Source organism: Neomonachus schauinslandi, chromosome 7, assembly GCF_002201575.2.
Source record: "Neomonachus schauinslandi chromosome 7, ASM220157v2, whole genome shotgun sequence".
NCBI lineage: Eukaryota > Metazoa > Chordata > Mammalia > Carnivora > Phocidae > Neomonachus > Neomonachus schauinslandi.
Genome location: NC_058409.1, coordinates 77,484,565 through 77,503,933, shown reverse-complemented (window position 1 = coordinate 77,503,933; position 19,369 = coordinate 77,484,565). Strand labels below are relative to the sequence as shown.

At 35.4% G+C, this 19,369-nt stretch overlaps 1 protein-coding gene across 3 annotated transcripts; it reads left to right on the top strand.

The window, feature by feature from the left end:
- Positions 1-4,218: 4,218 nt before the first annotated feature.
- NUDT12 (nudix hydrolase 12) lies at positions 4,219-17,777 on the top strand. 3 transcript variants are annotated; one of them, XM_044916789.1, is made up of 7 exons: positions 4,219-4,307; positions 6,994-7,200; positions 7,756-8,345; positions 11,879-12,046; positions 13,661-13,774; positions 16,030-16,229; positions 17,199-17,777. In XM_044916789.1, exons 2-7 carry the CDS (start codon positions 6,995-6,997, stop codon positions 17,307-17,309), a joined length of 1,389 nt encoding a protein of 462 aa, XP_044772724.1. In that variant the 5' UTR covers positions 4,219-4,307; position 6,994; the 3' UTR covers positions 17,310-17,777. The 3 variants fall into 3 exon arrangements, with proteins under 3 accessions (XP_044772724.1, XP_021554742.1, XP_021554752.1); XM_021699067.2 differs by having other exon boundaries at positions 4,219-4,303; positions 17,199-17,395; XM_021699077.2 differs by lacking the exon at positions 13,661-13,774 and having other exon boundaries at positions 4,219-4,303; positions 17,199-17,395.
- Positions 17,778-19,369: the final 1,592 nt, after the last annotated feature.

Sequence of the window (19,369 nt, the reverse complement as noted above, 5' to 3'; positions counted from 1 at the left end):
TCAACGTGAACGGCCTAAATGCTCCCATAAAACGGCACAGGGTTGCAGATGGGATAAAAAGATAGGACCCATCCATATGCTGTCTACAAAAGACTCATTTTGAACCTAAAGATACATCCAGACTGAAAGTGAAGGGATGGAGATCCATCTTCCATTCTGAAAGACCTCAAAAGAAAGCTGGGGTAGCAATTCTTATATCAGACAAATTAGATTTTAAACTAAAGACTGTAGTTAGAGACACAGAAGGATACTATATCATTCTTAAAGGGTCTATCCAACAAGAAGATCTAGCAATTGTAAATATCTATGCCCCCAACATGGGAGCAGCCATCTACATAAGCCAACTGTTAACCAAAATAAAGAGTCATATTGATAACAATACGTTAATTGTAGGAGACCTCAATACTCCACTCTCAGCAAGAGACATATCATCCAAGCAGAAAATCAACAAAGAAACAAGAGCTTTGAATGACACACTGGACCAGATGGACCTCATAGATACATACAGAACATTCCACCCTAAAACAAGAGAATACTCATTCTTCTCGAGCGCACATGGAACTTTCTCCAGAATAGACTACATACTGGGTCACAAATCAGGTGTCAACCAATACCAAAAGATTGAGATTATTCCCTGCATATTCTCAGACCATAATGCTTTAAAACTGGAACTCAATCACAAAAAAAAATTTGGAAGAAATTCAAACACTTGGAAGCTAAAGACAAAACAAATTCAAGAATGTTTGGTTCAACCAGGAAATCAAAAAAGAACTTAAACAATTCATGGAAACCAATGAGAACGAAAACACATTGGTCCAAAACCTATGGGATACTGCCAAGGGGGATCTAAGGGGGAAATACATAGTCATCCAACCTCACTCAAAAAAAAATAGAAAAATCCCGAATTCACCAACTAACTCTACACCTTAAAGAACTAGAGAAAAAGCAACAAATGATGCCTAAGCTGCTCATTAGAAGAGAAATAATTAAGATTAGAGCAGAGATCAATGAATTAGAAACCAGAAACACAATAGATCAGATCAACGAAACTAGAAGCTGGTTCTTTGAAAGGATTAATAAGATAGATAAACCACTAGCCAGACTTATCCAAAAGAAAAAAAGGACCCAAATTAATAAAATTATGAATGAAAGGGGAGAGATCACGACTAACACCAAGGAAATAGAAACAATTATTAGAAATTATTATCAACAACTATATGCCAATAAAGCGAGCAACCTGGATGAAATGGATGCCTTCCTGGAAACCTATAAACTCCGGAGACTGAAACAGGAAGAAACTGACAACATGAATAGGCCAATAACCAGTAATGAGATTGAAGCAGTGATCAAAAACCTCCCAAAAAAGAAGAGTCCAGGGTCTGATGGATTCCCTGGGGAATTCTACCAAACATTCAAAGAAGAAATAATACCGGTTCTCCTGAAGCTATTTCAAAAAATAGAAACAGAAGGAAAGCTTCCACTCATCCTATGAGGCCAGCATTACCTTAATCCCCAAACCAGGCAAAAACGCCATCAAAAAGGAGAATTCCAGATTGATACCCCTGATGAATATGGATTCCAAAATCCTCAACAAAATCCTAGCTAATAGGATCCAACAATACATTAAAAGGATCATCCACCACAACCAAGTGGAATTAATCCCCAGAATGCAAGGGTAGTTCAACATTCGCAAATCAATGTGATAGAACACATTAATGAGAGGAGAGAGAACCATATGGTCCTCTCAATTGATGCAGAAAAAACATTTGACAAAATACAGCATCTTTTCCTGATTAAAACTCTCCAGAGTATAGGGATAGAGGGAACATTCCTCAAGTTCATAAAATCCATCTATGAAAAACCCTAGAGTGAATATCATCCTTAATGGGGGAAAGCTGAGAGCCTTTCCCTTAAGATCAGGAACGCGACAAGGATGCCCACTCTCGCCACTATTGTTCAACATAGTACTAGAAGTCCTAGCAACAGCAATCAGACAACAAAAAGAAATAAAAGGTATTCACATTGGCAAAGAAGTCAAACTCTCTCTCTTCATAGATGACATGATACTTTATGTGGAAAATCCAAAAGACTCCACCCCCAAATTACTAGAACTCATACAGCAATTCAGTAATGTGGCAGGATACAAAATTAACGCACAGAAATCAGTTGCTTTCTTATACACTAACAATGCAACTGTAGAAAGAGTAAATTAGAGAAACGATCCCATTTACAATAGCACCAAAAACCATAAAATACCTCGGAATAAACCTAACCAAAGAGGTAAAGGATCTATACTCTAGGAACTACAGAACACTCATGAAAGTAATTGAAGAAGACACAAAAAGATGGAAAAACATCCATGCTCATGGATTGGAAGAATAAATATTATTAAAATGTCTATGCTACCCAGAGCAATCTATACCTTCAATGCCATCCCGATCAAAATTCCAATGACATTTTTCAAAGTGTTGGAACAAACAATCCTAAAATTTGTATGGAATCAGGAAAGACCCCGAATCGCCAAGGAAATGTTGAAAAAGAAAAACAAAGCTGGGGGCATCATAATGCCTGATTATAAGAAATACAGGCAAAAAGACACTGTAGGAATACAATTTATAAAATTCAGAATATGGGAAACTCTGTAGAGCAGATAATCATTATTCTTAAACAAATAAATTGCAAGAAAAAATTATAGGGGAACCTATAGATCTAAAAACTTCAAATGTAATGTGGAAACTTTGTTTAGGACTGATTTAAGCAAATCAACTGTAAAATATATAAAACAAAATTTGAGACAATTCTATTTGACATTGAATGAGTCTTCCATGATATTACAGAATTATTATTAAAATTTTAATTGTACTAATGATATTATAGTTATGTTCTTTTTAAGAGACATTTTACATTTTAGATATATATTCATAATTCCGAAAAGCTTACCCTTAAATATTTATCAGTAAAATAATATGGTGTCAGGTATTTACTTCACAAGAATCCAAAGGACTGGGATGACTATATATTTGTAATTGTTTATGCTAGATGATTAATATATGAGTGTCCCTTATACTAATCTATTTAATATATGTTTGCATACAAAGATTGCATATTTCAAGTGAGTTACCAAAACTTAGTACTTCTGATCTCCTGTCTGATCCTTGAAATCAATAGAGACTAAAATAACTACCCACAGAAAGAAGCATAGGACAAAGTTTTAAAAAGCAGTAATAATAGGGTGCCTGGCAGGCTCAGTCAGAAGAGCATGCAACTCTTGATCTTGGGGTAGTGAGTTCAAGCCCCACACTGGGTGTAGAGATTACTAAAAAATAAATAAACAACCTAAAAAAATTAAAATAAATTAAAAATAAAAAAGCAGTAATGAAAGCACAATGCCGGCAAGTATACATAACTTCACTGTGAGAAGAAAAAGCTTCCAGAGTCTCAAATTCAGTCAGGAAGCAATGGTCAGCCTTAGCTGACTCAACTTGCTGATTGCCAAGGTGGCAGTTTGGTAAGGAAAAAAAGCCCTGGTCTGGGAGACTACCAACACCTAGCTCTGGAATCTCGGACTCACGTAACTTTAGATTTTGGAATTTGAAAGCACAGGAAGTGAAATAACAGCACGAATAATAATTGTGTTGTTAGTACTAACTCTAAGTTCTAAACTTTATAAGAGCTTTGAATGCATTATCCTCTTTTAACCGCATAACCCAACGAGGTGTTGTGGGCACTTGATATATACTTTTTAAAGGACGATTAAATGAAGGAGGCATCAATACATGGTACCATTTTGCACATGACGAGTTTAGGTTTAGAGGTGCACAAATGTTTTAGAGTCACGCACTGTAGTTGGTCCAGCCAATATTGCAGGTGAAAGAATGCTTTGAACATAACACTGCATCGGACCATAAAACAGAGGTTAGCGGACTGGGTGTGAAATACTGGAAACTTAAAAACCGCTTCCACAGACCAACAGTTTTCCGCGGCCTTACCACACTTCACATGTCTCGGTATGACCGGGAAGGAAAACCAGCCTTTCACTCACCGCCAAGATGCTGGACCTCACATCCTGGACCTCCCGCCAAGGTTCCCGAACGCCTTCACCTCCCCGCGCCCCCCAAGCCCCGCCCCTTCACGGATCGCGCACAATTTATGACAGTCAAACTACATTTCCCATAGAACCGTTCGAGGACAGCGAACCTCCGCCGGAAGGCAGGAAGACTGAATCCGGCGCCGGGAAGAGTGAGAGTGGGGTTTCCGGGTCTTGCGTCTATATCCTGCTTTTCTCTACTCTGGTCACCTTTGGGTTAGTAACAGCAACGACTGGTTAGTCGGCCCCGTGCCCTCCCTGGGTTGGGTGACCAGTCCTCAGTGTTTTTGATCTCAGCGCTGTTGGCCTGGCCATGCTGGGTTGTTTGGCGCAGCCTCCGGATGCGGTGAGGGTTCAGGGGCGGGAGCTGTGGGCTAGTAGCCCTGGCTCCCGGGAGAGGGTAGGGGGCGCAGCCCATGGGCTGCTACTGGCGTTTAGAGCCCAGTCCTTGAGGTGGGGAAAACGAAGGGCTACTTCAGCGTTTAAGATTCACGTTTAAAAGAAGGAGTCTCCCAGTAGTGACAAGAAAGTAAACTCTCAAGGCATTTAAATGTTTGGAGAGACCTTGCGTAGGTGGCGCTTGACTTGTTAAATGGCCACCTCGAATCCCGAAGGACATTGAATTCGTTCAGTAATGGTCAGCGACTTCACTGACAGCCGTATTTGAACTCTGCCCTGTTTCTTGAACCATGTGACCTTGAGCAAGTCATGGGCCCCCCAGTACACATCGGTAAAAGTGGATGTGGTTTGGTTAAAGGACCTCTCAGAATGCTCTCTGTTCCTTTTGGAAAGCAGGGGCAGCATTTTGCTAAGTGAATCACCTCATCCTGCCTTCGGATCCTTACCTTGTGGAGAACCTGTCAATGAGAAATGAAAAAGTAAATCCAGCAGTAGAGCTGGATTGCAGATTTTGTGTGATTATCTGTAATGAGAAATGGTTGTTTCTAGATGGCTATGCTGCCAAAAAAAAAAAAAAAACCAAGGGAGAAAGTACACATTTTTCACTCCTTTCTCCTGAGAATACTGTATGCATAAGAATTGCACTGGAGGTAGTGAATAGTACTTTATTTTTGGAGGACAGTTTTGCACTTTGTCCTGTGGAGTGGCCTGTGGGGAGGGTGAAGAAATGACTATGACCTCAGAACATGAGACAGTAAAATACTGCGTAAAGTAAACCTACCTGAAGAACCAGTGTGATATTTTGTGGAAAATCAATTCAAGGGAAAGGCAACTTGGAAGGGATACTATACATGAGTCAGTATACAGCAATGATTCAAAATCAAGTCCTGAAAAGTTGTAGTTTTGTAATTGATAATATTTGTAAAGCATTTAGAAATCTCAATATGAACAGAACAGTGAAGGAAATTCTACAGTAAAGAAATAGTTTTCTAATATAGAAGTCACTCCCCCTAATTTAAATTATAAACATATTTTCACCATTCCTGTGAGTAGTTTTTTTTAAGCTTTTATTTTAATCCCAGTATAATGAACAGTGTTATATTATTTCAGGTGTACAATATTGTAATTCAATTCTATACACTATTGAGTGCTCATCCTGAGTATACTGTTAAATCCCCATCACCTATTTCACCCATCCCCCTACCCACCTCCCCTTTTGTGTATAGTCAAATTTGACCTTTTTAGAAGTAGCAGAAAGATAAAATCAGGAAAGGTGAACAATTTTTTCAGCCCATTTTTCCCTAAATTTTGTTTATACTCCCCCTACTATATAATTGATCAGCCAAATTGCAGTATGAGAATACTAAAGATAAGAGCAGTCAAAATGTGTGGATTATAACCTTTCTAAATAGCCTAAATATCTTACTGCTTAGAATAATAGAAACCTAGTTAGAATCCCAAATCAGTTCTTAAATAGCATTTCACTAAACAAAAATTCATGCCTTAAAAAAATACTTTGTTCTCATAGACAACTTAAGCATGAACCATTTCCACAAAGAATAGATCAGTTTGTGCCCTACCACTTTCAATCCACGTTGAGACAACATTTATGAAGAGGTATGAAACATATTTTCTATATTTTTTCCTTACTGGAACAAGCGAGTAACAAAGCAAATTAATGGTTTAAAAAGCTTCTTGGATTCAAATTTTGACAAAGTGACCAAATGAACAGTGTTCAATAATAGATCCAAAATATATGGTCATCTGATTTATGACAAAGATGATAACTGCAGTGCAGTGGGACAAATGGTAATTTCAAGAATGGTGCAAAGTCATATGGATTATCCACTGGGATAAAAATGTATCTTGCCCCTACTTCACACTATGAACAAAAATCAATCCCAGATGGATTGCAGAATTAATTGTGCATGGGAAAGCAATAAATTGCTTTCATGTGAAACTTAACACAAGTTTTGGAAGGCAGCTATGCTCACCACTATACCACCAACGCAGATTTAACACAAGTTTTGAATAGTCAGCTGTAAGGATCATAATTTTCCTAAGGGCAGGCACCTGTCTCTGGTACCATAGAATCTAAGAGAATACTAGTCATCTGCTAAAAAACCTCTGACTTCTGCTTTAACTCCCCTCACTTCCCTGATCTATAGTGAAATCCCTCTAGTCTACTTCAGATACCTCCTCTTTGTAATGTTTGTTACCTGACACCCATTCTCAAGGATATGCCCCCCCATCTTTATTACCAAAGCTCTTTATACATTATGTTATGCACCCCATGGTGAATTATATTTAAAATTTAAATTATGTTTAAGACAATTTTTAAAGGTATGCTGTGATGACAGTTGAGTACTAATTACCTTTTGAAGAGTATATAGCTTTAAAAACTATAACTATCCTAATTACACCTGTATTCAGATAATGTTCCACCATTGAACAAAGAGCAATTGAAAATGAGGGGTTTTTTTTCTATTTTCCTCTTTTTAAGGAAGAATGTCTTCTATAAAAAGAAGCCCAAAGCAAGAAATAATTTCCCAGCTTCACCTTTCAGCTGCAGAAGGAGATATTGCCAGGTTAACAGTAATCCTCAGTCATTCTCCATCTCTTCTCAATGAAACTTCTGAAAATGGCTGGACTGCTTTAATGTATGCTGCAAGGAATGGGCACCCAGATGTTGTCCAACTTCTACTTGAGAAAGGGTAAACATTTTAGGCACTACTACTTGAAGGGCTCTGGTTTAATTTCTGGGTTACATATTTCCTTTTAAATTTTCTTATAGCCATATTTATATCATTGGGCTTGTAAATAACTCATTGACCAGTTTCATTATATAAAAACATAGCATAGTATCTAACTAAAAGCTTTTAACTTCTTTTATTGAGGGATAAATCCTTCATACTTAATAGCAAAGCAAATTTTATGAGTTAGTCTAATCTTTTTCTCCCAAATAGAAAATGTAGATCTACCCACTGTAACTATCAAGAACCCCTCATAAAATTTTAATTTCTTTTTATAACACATGAAACTTACTGTTTTTTATTTTATAATTCTCCAGAAATGTTAAATATCTACTATCTCTAACTTTTCATCATTTATGATTATTTCTTTTAACCTTCCCATTAGTAAATTATGTACTAAAAAAAATCTACATAATAATCATTAGAGGAGCTATCAAGTGCATCTGGAAATATTTTATTGTAATAAATATTAAAGAAAATGTTTATTTCCTATTTTATTTTTCTTTCCATCTATAGGTGTGACAGATCCATTGTCAATAAATCAAGGCAGACTGCACTGGATATTGCTAAATTTTGGGGTTATAAGCATATAACTAACTTACTAGCTAACGCTAAAGGTGGGATGAAGCCTTGGTTCCTAACTAATGAAGTGGAAGAATGTGAAAATTATTTTAGCAGAACACTCTTAGACCGAAAAAGTGAAAAAAGAAGTAATTCTGACTGGCTACTAGCTAAAGAAAGCCATCCAGCCACAGTTTATATCCTTTTCTCAGATTTAAATCCCTTAGTTACTCTAGGTGGCAATAAAGAAAGTTTCCAACAGCCAGAAGTCAGGCTTTGTCAGCTGAACTACACAGATATAAAAAATTATTTGGCTCAGCGTGAAAAGATCACCTTGGTTTTTCTTGGAGTAGAGCTTGAAATGAAGAAAGAGTCTTTGAATTATACTGGAGAAGTCCCAAGAGAAGAAGAAGATGGGTTGGTTGCCTGGTTTGCTCTAGGTATAGATCCTGTTGCTGCCGAAGAATTTAAGCAAAGACATGAAAATTGTTATTTTCTTCATCCTCCAATGCCTGCTCTTCTGCAATTGAAAGAAAAAGAAGCTGGTAAGAAGTGAACATGGTTTGCCTGTTGGTAATAATTACCTGTTGGTGGTAATTTGGTTTTTGGAACTGGGTTGGAGTTATACATCGTATCTTCATTTTCTAGGAGGCACACTTTTTTCAGTAAGCAATGAAATTAGGCTGTCTTCATTAGACCTTTCCTAAAGTTCTCATTCTAGGGGACTACTCTCCTGAGCAGTTACAGCAGTTTTAATCAGCCAAAATTAGTTTCCCCAGAATTAATCCTAATGCATGCTTGTTTTATTTGATTCTTCAGTGAGTAATTATTGAGCACCTGCTATACATTGAGCATGATGTCAAAGACCTTGACTATTTTCTGTTGCAGGGTATGCTAGTTCATGTGAGGCCCTGTATGCCGTGGTTTTATTCTAAATTCCATTTAAATGTTGTAACCCAACCTATGGTTTAAAAAGAAACAAAAACCGTCACTCTGCCTGCTTTATAGATCATGAATTCTAGGTAATTAAATATGAAATCAGAAGTCTTGTTAAGAGGGGATTTGAGATTACAGTAGCTAAGGTAAAAGGTTGCAGTGGATTGGGTTGATGGAGAAAAGGGGAGAGTTTGAGATGTTCTGGAGGTAAAACTGACAGGGCTTGATCAGTAGTTTGAGACTATTATAAGTGAGGGAGAGATGATAGTAACCTGGAGTACAGCCTGAATTAAGGTGACAATGGTAGAGATGGAGAAAAGGGTACGTTCAAGGTATATTTTTAGAAAATCATCAGCACTTGTTGATGATTGGGTATGGGGTCTATAATGATGAAAGAAAAGATCAAGAATGATTGCTAGGTTTGAGACTTTAGTAATTTGGTGGATAGTGATACTATTTCTTGATAAAATAGGGTGACAGGTTGAGCAAGGGAAGCAGGACAGACTTGAAGTAAATAAATCAAGATTTTAGTTTTGGGCATGTTCGGTTTTAGAGAAGGATATTAGAATCTGGAACACAGGAGAGGTGTGAGTTAGAGTTACCCATATGGGAGTCATCAACGTGAAGGTGATATTTAAATCTCAGGAAACTGAGAGAGTTAAGAGCAAGCAAGCAAGAAAACCTCAGAATCATACCTGAATCCCCCTAAATTTTGAGGTCAGGTAGAAAAAGAGGAGCCATCAAAGGTGGCCATAAGGTAAGAGGAAAACAGGAGAATATGCTCATGAAAATCAAGAGAGCAGGGTATTTCTTTTTTTTATTATTATTATTATGTTAATCACCATACATTACATCATTAGTTTTTGATGTAGTGTTCCATGATTCATTGTTTGCGTATAACACCCAGTGCTCCATTCGGTACGTGCCCTCTTTAATACCCATCACCAGGCTAACCCATCCCCCCACCCCCCTCCCCTCTAGAACCCTCAGTTTGTTTCTCAGAGTCCGTAGTCTCTCATGGTTCATCTCCCCCTCTGATTTTCCCCCCTTCATTACATTACATTACATATATTGAATGCTGTTGAGAATTTGAGTAAGATAGACAAAGATTTTTTCTAAGGATCTTTTGTTTTGGTAATATGAAGCTGTTGATGAATTTGACAAGAGGGGTATCAATGGAGTGGAAGGAATATAAGCTAATTATGGTAGACTGAAAGTTAATGGGAGGTAAGGAAGGGGTCACTTGTCCATGTCCACCTTCCCTTAGGAGATGTGTGGTGGGCCCTTCCAGAGAATGATTAGATTATCTCATCCCAGAGTCTGGATTGGTATGTTTTATTCTCCACATCTATGGAGAAAACATTGCGCTTTTTAAGAAAATATAATTTCTTTGTAGCTATAATTTTAAGATCAAAAGGATCTCTCTCTCTTTTTACTAGTAAGAAAACTGAGGCCCTTTTATTCACTTGCTTGGTAAACTTCCACAGTTAACCTCTTTTTTTTTTTTTTTTTAAAGATTTTATTTATTTATTTGACAGAGAGAGACACAGCGAGAGAGGGAACACAAGCAGGGGGAGTGGGAGAGGGAGAAGCAGGCTTCCCGCCGAGCAGGGAGCCCGATGCGGGGCTCGATCCCAGGACCCTGGGATCATGACCTGAGCAGAAGGCAGACGCTTAACGACTGAGCCACCCAGGCGCCCCTAACCTCTTTTTTTAATAATAGTACCTACATCATAGGATTGCTCTAAACATTAAATGAGGTAACCCATTGAGCTATGTAAATATTTTTATTTATTTCACATAAAATATATTTGTATTATTTGTCATTCATACTATCCATCCATACCATACTGCCGTCTGTATCAGATAGTCCAATAGAAATATACGTGTTTTGTTCTTCATAAATAAATAAATAAATGATACATATAAAGCTATTTGCAGGATGCTTCACACATAGTTGGTACTCAATAAATATTAACTTCCTTATTGAAACAATATTGAAATAATGTAGATAGCATAAATTACGTATTACAAGGTAACATAGCAGGGAAATATTTAATGTTGCCTATGGTTTGTTGAATTTCAGTATTAATTTGTTTTTATGTATGGTTTATTTTGTTTTTTGCAGTTTAAAACATTGTTATTGTTTTTTGTGGTTATTTTTTTTTTTTTCAAAAATCCTTAAACCAAATAATGTATTTTAATGAGAACAAGTTTGTCAGGCAAATGCATATGTAACATTTCTAGTTTTATTGCTTCAATTATAACATTTCTGGTCAGGCCATATTCTTTTTTAAAGTACCAGGGTAAAGGCTATAGCCAAAGTATATATATATTGTAAGATTTATTCTAGTAGGCATTTTTTTCATGAACAAAGTTAACCATGAATGTTATAAATATAGTATTTTATTAATATTCTATGCAGTTTCCAGTTGTAAACAGGATATGTTTCACAGTGACATGGAGCAGTAGTGGTTTAGGCACCCAGGAAAGGAGAATTCCTGCAGTTTCCTATTAATATTTTCTTTATAGTCCAAGTCTAAATCAGGAAGTGGCTGCATAGTGTATTTTTTTTTAAGATTTTATTTATTTGACAGAGCACAAGCAGCGGGAGTGGCAGGCAGAGGGAGAGGAGAAGCAGGCTCCCTGCAGAGCAGGGGAGCCCAATGTGGGACTCGATCCCAGGACCCCAGGATCATGACCTTAGCCAAAGGCAGTCACTTAAGCAACTGAGCCACCCAGGCGCCCCGCTGCATAGTGTATTTTTATAAACGTCACTATTGTAAAGTCAGTATTTGTAAAATCACTATACACTAGAATCTTGTGTATCCAAAATTTAAAAATCACCTGTAGTAAAACCTGAGCTAATGTAGTATATAAGATAGGTGTGCTGACATCTATCTTATATGAGAGTTATATCTGATTAGTTCAAATTAAAGTTAAATCAAATTTTCATGTCATCTTTGGATTAAATGTTTTACTTCAAAAGAAATATACATCATAAAAATAGGAATACAAAAATTCTTGATTATGTTGCTATTCAGAAAATATAGTGTATGCCTTGACTTGCGAACATTTTACTTTGATATTAATTTGTTTACAGTTTATCACAGAATTAAAACTTTTTATGCTTTTCTTAAAGGGGTTGTAGCTCAAGCAAGATCTGTTCTTGCCTGGCACAGTCGATATAAGTTCTGCCCAACCTGTGGAAGTGCGACTAAAATTGAAGAAGGTGGCTACAAAAGAGTATGCTTAAAAGAAGACTGTCCTAGCCTCCATGGTGTTCACAATACATCATATCCAAGAGTTGGTAAGCCTTTTCCTCTATAGTGAAATCTCAGCCATCTGGAATCTTAGGGAATAAGACATTCTGGGAAGACAAGGTTTTGAGTTGTTGAGGGGTTTACCTTTTTATTAAAAGCGTATTTAATATAACTTAAGACTGTAAGTATTAAAGTAGTATATGGTTTCATGACTTTTAAGGGACATTGTACATAATTAGCCTTTTTTTTTTAAGGTTTTATTTATTTGTCAGGGAGAGAGAGCACAAGCAGGGGGAACTGCAGGCAGAGGGGAAGCAGACTCTGCTGAGCAGGGAGCCTGATGCGGAGCTCGATCCCAGTACCCTGGGATCATGAACTGAGCCAAAGGCAGATGCTTAACTGATTGAGCCACCCAGGCATCCCTAATTAGCCATTTCTTAACTCTGAGTTAATCAATATGAATTTGATGTGTTAAAATACATGATTTCAAAAGTCTACCATTCTGGGTCCACTTAGTGCAGAGATCAAAAAAAAAAAAAAAGTACCCCAACAGTTCAGTGCCTGTTCAAGGCATCACCAAAGCAATACAGCCTGGAGCTAGCTTTACATCACTGCTGTTGTCTGCCTATACCTTCTCTCCTTCTAATTGCTGCATTGGAGTCTTCTGTAGGTTTGGAAATCTGAGAACCTAGTCCTTTAAAACTTGTGAAAAAATAATAGATAAACTGAGCAATACCTGAGGAAGTCTCCTGAGAGTAAAATGCATGGCTTTGTGATACCTGGTTTCACTGCTCAGGAGCCTTTTACATCGGATTCCTGTTTTCAGTCATGCTCTAGTAAGGAGAATTCACTGCATTAATGACTTCTGGGAAATAAACTTATTTAACTTTTATCTTTTTAATGGCTTAAACTTAGTCATAGAGCTTTTAAAAACTTTTGTTCAGGGGACGCCTGGGTGGCTCCGTTGGTTGAGCGACTGCCTTCAGCTCGGGTCATGATCCCAGGGTCCTGGGATCGAGCCCCGCATCGGGCTCCCTGCTCAGTGCGAAGCCTGCTTCTCCCTCTCCCACTCCCCCTGCTTGTGTTCCCTCTCTCTCTGTCTCTCTCTCTCTCTGTCAAATAAATAAATAAAATATTTAAAAAAATAAAAACTTTTGTTCAGGATTGGGTTGGAAGGGAGAGGAAAATTCACATTTACTATTGTAAAATTTGTATTTCTTCATGCCATATAATACTCTGGGGGTGCCTGAGTGGCCCAGTCATTAAGCGTCTGCTCAGCAGGGAGCCTGCTTCTCCCTCTGCCTGCAGCTCCCCCTGCTTGTGCTCTCTCTCTTTAAAGCACTCTGTCAAATAAATAAAATCTTTAAAAAAATACCTACTCTAACTTTTTTATAATTAGAATATATGCCTAGCATACCGTAAGTATATAATAAGTGTTTCTATTAAGAAGAAGACAAAATTGGTCTTCCTTTAGTGTACAATACTCTATGCAATTTCCCTGAAATATTCTGTCATCAGGCAGAAAGAAACAATCTCATAATTAGACAAGAGTCTTGTTATAGGAGATAAACCTTTTTATTATATTATTTGACAGTGACTTTACACAATGAGTCTAAATTATTTTTTCCTATCATTCATTCATCTGATTTTTTTAAAAACAGATCCAGTAGTAATCATGCAAGTTATTCATCCAGATGGGACCAAATGTCTTTTAGGCAGGCAGAAAAGATTTCCCCCAGGCATGTTTACTTGCCTTGCTGGATTTATTGAACCTGGTAAGCCTTTTCTTAGTAATTTTAATAATAATCTTCCTTTAACTTATAATTTCCAAATAAAAATTTTAGACAGCATTTGACAAATTATCATGCTATGAAACTGGGATATTTTTAAATATTTTCTGTGTATTTTAAGTGATGTAATATTTGTTTTTACTAGCAGAATAATTTTGTCTGTTTTAAAAATTCAGCATTTCCTCTTTCATGTATTGCTATTACCAAAGTATCTGCATGACTTACACCTCACTTTCTTCTTTACTAGACCCAACTGTGTCACCTTTTAGGGGTCTTCCCAGATAGCCCCAAATACATTAGTTAGCGTCATACCCTGCATTCATAATTCTGTCATCCTGCCTGATTTTTCCCGATAGTGCTCATTACCACCTGACATGTATGTATGTATGAACGTATCTCTGTATTTATTATCTGATGTATGTATGTATGTATCTATTTATCTATCTATTCATTTATTATCTGCTCATACCAGAAAGTAAGTTGCATAGGGGTGGGACTTTATTTCACTCCTCATTGTAGCCCACACCTTAGAGCCGTGCCTTATATGTAGTAGGAGTTCAATAAATATCTGTGGAATAAGTGATAATATACATGTTTAATCTTAACTTCCAGTATTAATCTGCACTGATAATAGTAGTACTAAACATACTTTGTGCCACACTCTGTTTTGAAGGCTTTCCAGATATTCAGTCATCTGACCCTCATACAGCCTTATAAAGTAGGTACTATTACAGCAGTTTTACAGCTAGGGCACTAAGGTACAGGAGCTGACTCACTTGCCCAAGATCAAACAGCTAATCAGTGATAGGGCAGGGATACAAACCTGGGCAGTTTGGCTGAGTCCATGCTCTTAATCACTATGCTGTCTCTAATAACTCTAGGCCGTTTTTTTTAACTGCTATGTACCATTTTATTTATAAATACTCTTCAATTCATCCATTCTGTTGTTGGACAATTAGTTTATATCAGTTTTTGCATTTGCAAACAACACTGCAAAGAATATTCTTATACTACTCCTTGTGCACATTTGCAAGAGTTATCAAGAGTTATCAAGGGTATATACTTGAGAGTAGAATTGTTAGCTCGTAGGATATGAGCATCCTAACCTTTTGTAGACATTGCCAAGTTGCTCTCTGAAGTGTCCCTACCAATTTACACTATTTCTAACAGCACATGAAATGTTTTATTGTTCCACATCTTCACCAAGTTAGGATTTTCATACTTTATAATTTGCCATTCCAATAGTTACGAAATAGTGTCATTGTAGTTTTCATTTTCATTTCCCTGCTGATGGAGCATCTTTTTCACATGTGTTTTAGGCATCCGGTTTTCATTTTCTCTGAATTTTACATGTTTATATTCTTTGCCTAATTTTGTTTTGGTTGTTTATCCTTTTTTCTCATTTTAGGAGTTTTGTAGAACGTATTATATGCTACTCTTCAGCTATGGTCTTGCAAATATCTTAACGCCAGTCTGTGACTTACCTTTCCACTATATTTTTTTGGTGAACATAAGTTGTTAATTTTAATATAGGAAATACAGCAATCTATTTGAAATAAAAAGCTGTATTTAAATAATAAAATATTTCTAAACTTTCAGGTAAATTTACAAACCATTGCCTTTATTCTGATTCTCAATTCCAACAAATCAGAAATAAAAAGTACATTTCTAGGCACTGTATTTTATCATACCTGAGTCAATAGTCATCTAGAAGAAAAAAATCATTTAGAAAGAAAAAATACTGTTTCATCTTAAGTGGTTTTTAAACTTTTAGTGTTTAGTTTTAACTTTTCTTGAGAAAAGTTATCTGTAATAATTGTTTGACAACATAAGAAAAAATTTCAAAATTTTAGTAAGGAGAAGGCTAGCCATTTATAAAAATCTTGGAATGATTTGTAACTATTTAGTGATAATACATAAATGAGATAATACATAAAATGTTTGCATAGTGTTTAGCTAATAGCAGGTGCTGGATAGTTGTAGATGTTACCATTTTTACACTCTAATCAAAAAATTTGGACCTTCAAGAAAAGTTTTCCAGCATTTTGATTATGTCTGAGGTCATATACTTTAAGAAATAATGTTTTTTTTAAAATTCCAGTCTAGTTTTAGTCTTCTGCTTTCTCATTCTTTGAATTGGGTTTCTGTCCAAAGTGATTTCCAAATGTTTGAACCATTCAGAGCACAAAATGTCCAAGGCATGTTCATCAGCTACTTGTTCTTTTGCCCCATTTGATTAGGAGAGACAATAGAAGATGCTGTTCGGAGAGAAGTAGAAGAGGAAAGTGGAGTCAAAGTTGGCCATGTTCAGTATGTCTCTTGTCAGCCATGGCCAATGCCCTCCTCCTTAATGATTGGTTGCTTAGCTGTGGCAGTGTCTACAGAAATTAAAGTTGACAAGAATGAAATAGAGGATGCCCGCTGGTTCACTAGAGAACAGGTGAAGTTCAATTTAATTTCCTTCTTCTATTGATTGTTCTCTGACTGTATCAGTTTGGGCATGCAGCAAGGATACATGTTTTCACCAAGTTGAATGAATGCATATGGCCCACCTATCATGCATGGATTACAATGTAATTGATGTGTCCTGTGTTAACTCATTCTGTGAGGTTCTTCTAGTTGATGATTCTGTGCCATTTTCTAATTTCAAATGCCATTCTCTCAGATTAATGATACTTTTCAATGGACTTAAAATAGGTAAACATTATTTCAAAGATGAGAGACAGGAAGATTTTTCTTAGACATTTTGTATTTTAGTTTACAGCACTAAAACAGGTAGCTCTCAAAAAATAGTAAAAATGCTTAAAATTTTTGAAAAGTTCTTGTTCATTTTAAAATGTGCTTAAGGACAAGAATAACAAAACTATATAGCAAAGATACACTCACAAGAACTTTTTAAAATGTCATCCTTCAGTAGTATAATGAAAGATAAATTACTGTTTGTGTTTTGCTTAACCCAAAGTATTTGTATAGAAAACAAATGGATACACTATTAGTAGTGAAGACCTGAAATCCTTTCTGACTTTGCCTAAACAAAATTTTTTTATTTTATGCTCAATGTCAAAAAGTAGAAATTAAGTGTTTTTTAGAATTTTATAAAAGGGAACCTCTTGCAAAAGTTGACGTCACTTTGAAAATAAGTGTGGAGTGTGTACTTTTCTTTTTCATGTCCTTATTTTCATTAAGGGACTATGCCTTTCTGGAATTTTTTTTTTTAATTGATTCACTAACTCATTGAATCAACTAAAAATACTGTACTAAATTTTGCATGTTGAACATGGATGTTGTCACTTTGTACTGTTATTAGCTGTAAAATCAACACATTTTAGTTAAATTGTAAAAACATAGAAATAGTATTTAAGTATGACAGTGTTAAAATCCTAATACATTTTATTATGGTGTATTTTAGGTTGTGGATGTTCTGACCAAAGGGAAGCAGCAGGCATTCTTTGTGCCACCAAGCCGAGCTATTGCCCATCAGTTAATCAAACACTGGATTGGAATGAACCCCAATCTCTAAATCAAATAACTAGACTTTGAGTATTAATTGAATTCTAATAACTTATTCGTCAAGTGAGATTAGAAATATTTAGTGCTCTTTGGAATGTCACAACACAAAATATCATATTAGGTTTCAGAAATATTTTCAACATGTACTTTCCATCTTAACCATAGAACTTGTGTTTTTATAAATTACAAGACTGCCTCAGATTTTGTTAAAATCCAAGTCAGCCTCTCCAAATACTTTTTTGGTTGTGCTCCACAATTCTATCTCACAAAACCGTATTTCCAATAAGAAAAATCATGTTGTAAAGACGTATATTCTAAAAATGTAAACAAACAAAACAATGTAAACAAACCTAAATTCCACTGCCTCTTTTAAGCATTAGACCAATCACTAAAGTTCTATTCTTGAGAAACCAGGCAAAATAATTTTTATTAATTTTAAGCTTCATTTCCAGTCTTTTCATTACCATAAAGGTTCTTTCAGGCATCAGTAGCTGATTTTTGCTCACTTCGCATTGTATTCCACTTTTTTCTCCTGGTTTCACTGTTCTAGCAGTGGTGCTGTTATAGTCCTGCCACTCATCTGTTTTGATCAGTGTTAAGAATTTTCTACTTTAACAACTTTGCTGATGATCAGAATACCATGACTTCATGAAAGGAGAGTTTAAATGAGAGCATACCACTATGAATGGGACCTCCTCCTTAAACCTAAAATCAATTAATATGTATAATTATCTGTTACACTCAAAAGTTGTTTTTAAGAAAAATCAAAACTCTGCTTTTTCACTGAAATTAAATGTATTTGAAAGGAATTCTCAAAGATCAGATGTTAAATATTTCCCAGATAGATTTACATATTCAGTAAAAACACTGGCTTTATGTCATTTTGTGATAAGGGATTTATCTGCATTTGCAAAAAGTTATGTAATCATTACTAATTATGTTTATTAAACTCAAATGCAGTATTTTGATTTTGGCCTTATTTTAACACATCCTAAGAAGTCTTTATAAAATAAGTATATCTTAGAACTGAATCAGTAAGATTCAGAGAAAAGTAAATTGTAGTAATTCACAGTTTTACAATATAGAACTGTCATATTTTATAAGGCTGTTTTGAAATTGTTTTAAAAGTCTGTAAATGTATAAATTTATATAATTTGGCTCTTTATTATTTTATGTTAGAACTGGAAGAGAACTTAACGATAATATATGTAGTTTAGTGACCTTCTCTTATAGATAAGGAAAAAGAAATCCTGAGAGGTGAATTTAATTAATCCGTTAAAGTTGAATCAATTAATTAATCGATGAAAGTTACACAATTACAACTTACCATTGTTCATAAAATTAGTTGTAATTATAGTTAAAAACTTAATTTTAACAGTATAGCCTAGTGCAGGACTCTCCCTCTAATAGGAAGTAGAAACTACTACTAAAAATATAGGTAGAATAAATTAAAATAAGCGATGATAAGAATAAATTTAATTTACCAATACTGTTAATTAAAGTTTTAGATACTAAAATCTAACTTAAATATGATAATTTTCTTAGATAAAACTTTATTTTACTAATAAACAGTGATTTTCTTAGTAACTGGTGAAAGCTTATTGGTATCAGGTCTTTAGACAAAATTGACTTACATTGGACATTTAGATACATAATAAAATTTTAACTACATTAAGTACATAGAAAATTATGTGCCTTGATTATTATGAAGTATGATGACTTGAGGTTCAGTTTTACTCCAAATTTACTTAGAGATTCTAAGATTACATCATAAAGTTCCAGGTTTCCATTTTCAGATAGCAAAGTGAAATATAAAATATCAACAAAATGTAGTTCTAAATTTAGTTTTGGATATTTAATCCTATTCTCAGGAAAATCAGTAAGTAAATTATTGTTGTTAATAATCATTCTTAACATTGCTAACCTCTGAGAGGTGAATAGCTACATGTAAATAGAAGGAATAGCAAAGAAATTTTAGAGGTCAAGTGCCATGAATGTATTCTAATGGAAGTGAAGGTAACAATATATTAAAATATCTATTTTCTGTTTTGTGTGTTACGTATTTTTTAA

What these genes read in the sequence shown, in the direction of transcription:
- NUDT12 (XM_044916789.1), top strand. Translation starts at nt 6,995, where the DNA reads ATGTCTTCTATAAAAAGAAGCCCAAAGCAAGAAATAATTTCCCAGCTT. An exon ending in ATTGAAAGAAAAAGAAGCTG is followed by an intron (nt 8,346 to 11,878) that starts GTAAGAAGTGAA and finishes CTTTTCTTAAAG; the next exon opens with GGGTTGTAGCTCAAGCAAGA. An exon ending in TGCTGGATTTATTGAACCTG is followed by an intron (nt 13,775 to 16,029) that starts GTAAGCCTTTTC and finishes CCATTTGATTAG; the next exon opens with GAGAGACAATAGAAGATGCT.